Here is a 6393-nt window from a genome sequence, read left to right as displayed (position 1 = left end):
CTAATAGCTGTCGTCTTTCGTACTGTCATACGTCATAATAAAGTCTTGATTGACCTAAACTTTCTCTAAAAACTTTTCTTTTCGTATTTCTTTTATTTTTTTTTCTTTATTAATCTCTAAAATGGTACTTGTTCAATTATTTATATTTCTTATTTATGTTATTAATAAAGTGTAACTATAAATACTTTTATAATTTGTTGCAGGCTCGCTATTTTAAGGAACAAGATATTGATGGTAAGGTGTGAATTATGCTATCAGTAAATATATATTTTTATCATATCATCCTACCTTATTGATAACCAGCTATGCTCAGAACTTATAGACATTGCCTGACGTTGAGATCATGTCTATACTATATTTTCAGGACAGTAAATATTTATGATTGATACCAGAAAATGAACCATAATTTCATTGATTAGTTATAACCACATATAGGCGTACTTACATTGGCCATAAAATGTCAGTTTTTCATGTACAGTTTACAATTGTCAAGGAAAAACACAACCGGTGTATCATCATCCGAAAAAGAAAATACTACTTATTTTTTAAAGTTGTCTTTTTAAGTGTCACAGAAAGTGACTGTGAAACGGATAATGACAAATCTAGGATTTTGTCAAAAATATGCAAATCATACACATAGTACAAATAAGTAGTAAATGAGTATATCATATGTCTCATTTACTTGTTTAGTGAAGTGTGATTAAAAAAGTAATGTAGTAACTTTATCTGGTACACATGGTATAAATGTCTATTTTTTTATTTTTTCTGTAAATTCTACAAAGTACACTATTTACACAGGAACTGCACAGATTATATTTTATTTAAATGCATTAATACTTATGAAGTAGTAGTATAACATAAATTCTAATGTTTATAAATTCATTCCTTAGTATTTTGGAGGATTTTTTAAAGACATTGGAGATCCTGCTCAGAGATCCAGTGGTGTAATGCCAGAAGCTTTGGTATTGAACAGCCTGATAAAAGATATGGTGACATGCCATATAGTTTTAAAACTTTTAACATTATAATCTAAACCATAAAAACCTTTTGTTTGAATATACCTTATAACTATATGGTGTATTAGGCAGCAGGTGCTGCTGAGACATAATTTAAACTGTCACATGACCTAAGCAGATAGTGTGCACTGATTGGTAGCAAAACTCTTGGCCATTTCATTCTGGCGGGCTTAAACTAAGATATATTAATTTTATAATTAATGTTGATTTATGAGTTAACCTTATTGTTCATATAATTTCTAGAATTTAGGGAATGTTTCTACCTGTTTGCTCGGTCTGGGCAGATCACATCCCTGGATGAGCTGACAGTAGTAATGAGATCACTTGGCATGAGCCCCACTATCCAGGAGCTTACAGGTTTGGATAAAAACTTGTCTATTATATACATGTCAAAATTCCAAAGTCCCCTAGTCTTAGGATTTAGTATATACTAATTGATTGATTTAGATAAACTTAAATGGAATATTATCCTAAGATCAAGCCATAGCAGGTTTTTGAATGTTCTGGAAGATACCACTACAGTAATTCCGAAAGTTAATGGTTTTTTAATAAGAAAATGTGCCATGTTTGTTGGCAGAAATTAACCTGTGTGCCATATATCATTTAAATTTCTAGAAAAATGTACCAGGGAGATGTAACTAAAAATTCCATGGATTTACTATGTGAACACCTGTTCCATCAGGCATAGCTGGGAATGGTGCTTAGGGCCGATGACCAGTTTTTTATATGTATCTGTTGCATTTTTATATTTCTCTTCTTTCACTACTATCAATCTATTGAAGAATAAATCATATATGCCTTTACTTAAAACCATTTGGTCAATGATATTAAAAAATAAAAAAGTAAATTATGGTGGGAACAGTTTACCAAATAAAAGCAAAAGGCTTTTTTAAACTATACCTGTAAAGTTATAATAAGTCATGAGTCTATTCAGTACACTGTTTACAATGATTTTTGAGACAATAATAAAGAGGGATGTGAATAATCATCATATCAGACATGGGACATCCATTGCTAAACATGGGCTTATCCAAAAGATTTCCAATGATTGGTTGATAGCTGCATATAGTGCCTTGTCGTGTGAACAAGATTAGTGTTCACCGATTATATATGAAACTTCTTGAATCCTGGAGATTGGTATTGGTGATGTTTGGTGTTATTAATAGTTGAATCCTGAAGGAATATATATATATTCACCCAACTCTTTTTTATATGGTAGACATGTTCCTAGGAACAGTTCCAAAAATATTGTGTAAGATAAAAAATTCTCCATTCAAAGGTTGTCTGGTAGACATCGCCCCAAGCAAATAAAACCGCCGCTTGTACCTCTTTTTGAATTGTTTTTTTTTAGTTATTATCTACAGTGTACAAAAAAAGTTAAATAAATATAATAACCGTAGTCAAAATTCCAATCCATAAGTACAAAGATAAAAATACAAATTGTAATAAGATATAAAAAGCAATTTTGTAACTATTCATCACTACTTTGTAACAAGCATATACATGTTTATTACAAACAAAAAGTCCTAACATCAGATATGCAGATGTCTGACACAGTGTTTGAAGAATTTCACATGTCCCTAATTTTATCTGTTGCTGTTTAGATAAGTATCTATAAGCACCTGCAATATAAGTATTTAAAAAAACTTTATCAGCATTCATGTTAGAACAAAAAACTTGTGTCAAAAAATATATTTATTTTTATTGCTGAACTGATTATTTTAAAATCGTGTCAAATAAGAGTTGGGTGTACTCAAAAGTATTTTTTATAAATCACTTTATCTTATCAGCCGGCATTAAAATAATTAAAACTTTTTCTTCTACATTGCAGGTTACTTGAAGGGTAAGGGCGGTAAAATGTCGTTTGCCGACTTTCTAGAAGTGATGCACATTCATTCCCGCGCCGAGAATCTTCCTAGTGAGGTAATGTTGCAAATTCATTTAAAGCATGTGGTTGGTCCAGCTAAATTTTTTTTTTGTGTTTTAAAATGTTCACTTTTGACTTAAATATATTAAATATAATTATTCTATGAATATTTTCGGGGATATAGGTTGGTGTGACGCAAAATAAGGGTTCACAATTCGACAGCCCACTAAAATTTTTCTGCTTTCGACTGTCAAGAACTAAAACATTGACTTTGCTTGTCAATACAGCAGATAATATTTTAAGAGGCTTAGAGACTGTTACTCGAATAATCCATATTCACTACAATATGTAATGATTTGCTTAGATCTATTCTTCACATTTTTGGTTGAGTTTTGGGAATATGGTAGAATTGTAGTTGCCACAGGAATCAGCCAAATTTTAAAAGAATTCAATGTGAAAAGAAGTTGGGCACCTCTGATACACACTTATATATTTAACTAAGTGTTGTGCTGCTAAGTGGGATCATAGTCAAGTGTTTATTTATGTATCCATGCAATACAGGTGGTGAATGCGTTCAAAGCTGGCGACCCTGAAAAGAAGGGGACGGTGCCTGCAAGGCAGTTGCGGAATTTGTTGCAGAAGTGGGGGGAAGGATTGTCGCAGCGAGAGGTACTTTTGTTTTTTTTTATTTTTCATAGTCATGATCACGGGAAGTCCATGAATACAGGCAGCGCAAGAGCAGTTATCGTGGCGATCATTGTGAGAGACAAATGCCTTGCAATGGGCGACTATCAACTGCCATGATGGTAATCGATCAGTGGTCACATTTTCAATACCACAGTTCTAAAAAATCGTAAATTCGATTAACAGCTAATATGGTGACAAAGCAGAAATTTTAAGACTTCTGATAAAAACGCTACGAATAGTTTTCAAATTTCTCTCAGACTAATATTTAAACCAACTTTGTGCATTAGTTCGAAAAATGTTACATTTTTTTTATATGGCTTACATTTCATAATAAAACTAAATCATTTTGTCACAAAAAAAAAGAATCAAAAATAGCACTTTACATATTTTTAATTATTTGTTTCCTTTGAAAAAATCTAAACTTTTTTATTATATCAAAATCAGTCAGCGGCAAAAAGTCAGAGATTTTGTTAAAAGCTTATACATACTATATAGTCTAAAGATTTTCCCTCACCTGTTAGTTTGAATTTTATTTTTTTTTCTTTGATGCAGTTCCCGCTCTAAAAATTTTAGCCAGTATTATGTGCTATACACATTGCCAAAAGAGAAAGCTATTTTTTCAAATTATGACACTTTCTATTATTTTCAGGTTGACAACATATTCCGAGAAGCCAATGTCTCTAACGCTGGCACCGTTCGATATGAAGATTTTGTGAAGATTGCATGTGCTCCTGTTCCGGACTATTATTAAATATAAGCTATTTGATATCTTAATAAATCTTTAAAGTTTATGTTATACTAACACACATTCCATTATTTATGAAATTGAATTGTATGCTAAATGGTAATTTGGAAAAGGTGCCGTCCAACTTTATTTGTAATATTTAGGAGAATTGATTATTAAAAAGAAACTTTTTTGTAATACTCTTTTATTTTCAATTAAGGAGAAATGTGACATTAATAATTTGGTATCTGTCAATATTTAATGAGAATGCTGGCAACACTAAAGAATTTTTAGGACTGTCATATCAATAGCCCTACTACAGTATGTGTATAAACATCGATTTTTATTATACACAATATAAATATCAATATTTAAATTTCAAAAACCATGGGATTTTGCTGTGGAAGAACTGCCACGTAAGATTCCACATGCACTCACAGATCTATGTTCCAGGGCATTCGCCGCTTCAAGCGCGGAAGTGACGGAAATTTGCCAATATTGATCTTAGATATTTTGAAAACTAACACTTAAACATTTCGAAAGAGACCCTCGCGAGCACCAAATGTGTCCCGATTGGGGCTATCCCTTTTTTAAAACAATATTTATTTGATGTTTTTAATCATAAAGTGAGAAATTTTTACTTAATGTTTATACAATTCTATCAATCAATTTCTATATCTAAAAATTTTCGTATTATTTTGACACAATTTTTATTGAACATTATTTTTTAATATTTGATAGAAAAAGTAAGCGATGAGTAGTTATGGATAATAATTTTACCATGTTGGTAGAGTAGACCAACACCTCTTAAATTATCCTGTTGCTTTTTTCAGTTTCTCCATTTTTTCATTTAGTTTTTCCATTTATTGGGGCGAGCATTGGAGAATGCTTTGGTTTTGTACGCATTGACATCTTGTTTTAAGATTTATCACAGTTTATTTTTTTAAAGTTTATATTATGATTTATACTTTATCAATATTATTAATAAAAAATGCTTTATTTTACTGCATTTCACAGAAAACCCCTGGTATTAAGTGGTTTATTAAATAAACGCTTATTTTTAAAAACGCCTAAAATCGTAATACGATAGTCAATGTTAAAAATATTGACAAATATGCACACTTCACTGTCAAATATATCTTACAGTACTCGGCAATTAATATTGCACATCGGCCTTTGGAAAACGACAATCGGCTAATTTCGGCTTTGTAGAGCACTATCTCTGTCCCACACTACCTATGTGACGTTTTGTCAGTCGTTGTATTTCGTACAACAGAGATAACGCTCTACGAAACCGAAATTAGCAGATTGACTTTTTCCGAAGGTTGATGTGCATATTTATTGCCGGGTACTGTACTGTTTTTTTAATCTCTTGGGACTGCAAACATCAGATGATGAAATGGGACTTTACTTTCATTGCTCTTATATTTCCTTTTTTTTAAATAGATTTATTCGCGAAGTGACTAGTTAACTCTTCGTAACATAAACAGAAAAAACATTTAGAAATGTAATGAAAGAAAAACACATTCAAATTCAAACTGTTTATTTTCAAACATAACAACTCTACATCATGATATGGCACTAGTCGTGGTATGGTCCGTTCGCTAAAATATTAAAAACATTTGACTGTAAAAATATATACTTTTGTCAACCTACAATGTCTAACTGAATAAAAGAAAAAAAAATGAAATTTGACATTTATATTTCCCGCGCATTTTAATTAACGCTGATGTGTCAAATTGACGTATGTATACTGTATTCTACGGATAGAGGGCATTTACATGATTATAAAATATGAGCCTACATGCGTCGAGGAAAAAATTTATTTTTTTCAACCTCGACAACTTTAAAAAAAAGGTTAAAATATATTGAATTATTTATAAGAACAACACTGCACCTTTAAATGGGCTATTCATAATAATTACTAAAAGTGTTGAGTAAAAAAATCATATAGATCATGAGGTGTAAGTATTCGAAATATATGGAAGAAGTCTATGTCTAGCCGTCGACGTCGTACATCTGACATAGTGATAAAGTTAAAACTATAACATGAAAATAAAGACGATGTTTTGTATTACATTTAACATGTTATTTTCGCA

General features: G+C 31.0%; 1 protein-coding gene across 1 annotated transcript; it reads left to right on the top strand.

Annotated features, from left to right (window-relative positions):
• Positions 1–23: 23 nt before the first annotated feature.
• Positions 24–4475, top strand: LOC137927407 (calmodulin-like protein 4). Its single transcript, XM_068771205.1, has 6 exons — positions 24–124; positions 204–234; positions 1260–1373; positions 2848–2939; positions 3445–3552; positions 4220–4475. Exons 1-6 carry the CDS (start codon positions 122–124, stop codon positions 4319–4321), a joined length of 450 nt encoding a protein of 149 aa, XP_068627306.1. The 5' UTR covers positions 24–121; the 3' UTR covers positions 4322–4475.
• The last annotated feature ends 1918 nt before the right edge of the window (positions 4476–6393 follow it).

The sequence above is a fragment of the Battus philenor genome, unplaced genomic scaffold (assembly GCF_028537555.1).
Source record: "Battus philenor isolate CCGP_79_NKW_IND1 unplaced genomic scaffold, ilBatPhil1.0.hap1 SCAF_30, whole genome shotgun sequence".
Lineage (NCBI taxonomy): Eukaryota > Metazoa > Arthropoda > Insecta > Lepidoptera > Papilionidae > Battus > Battus philenor.
Note: the sequence above shows the minus strand (reverse complement) of the source record. Positions and strands in the feature narration are given on the sequence as shown.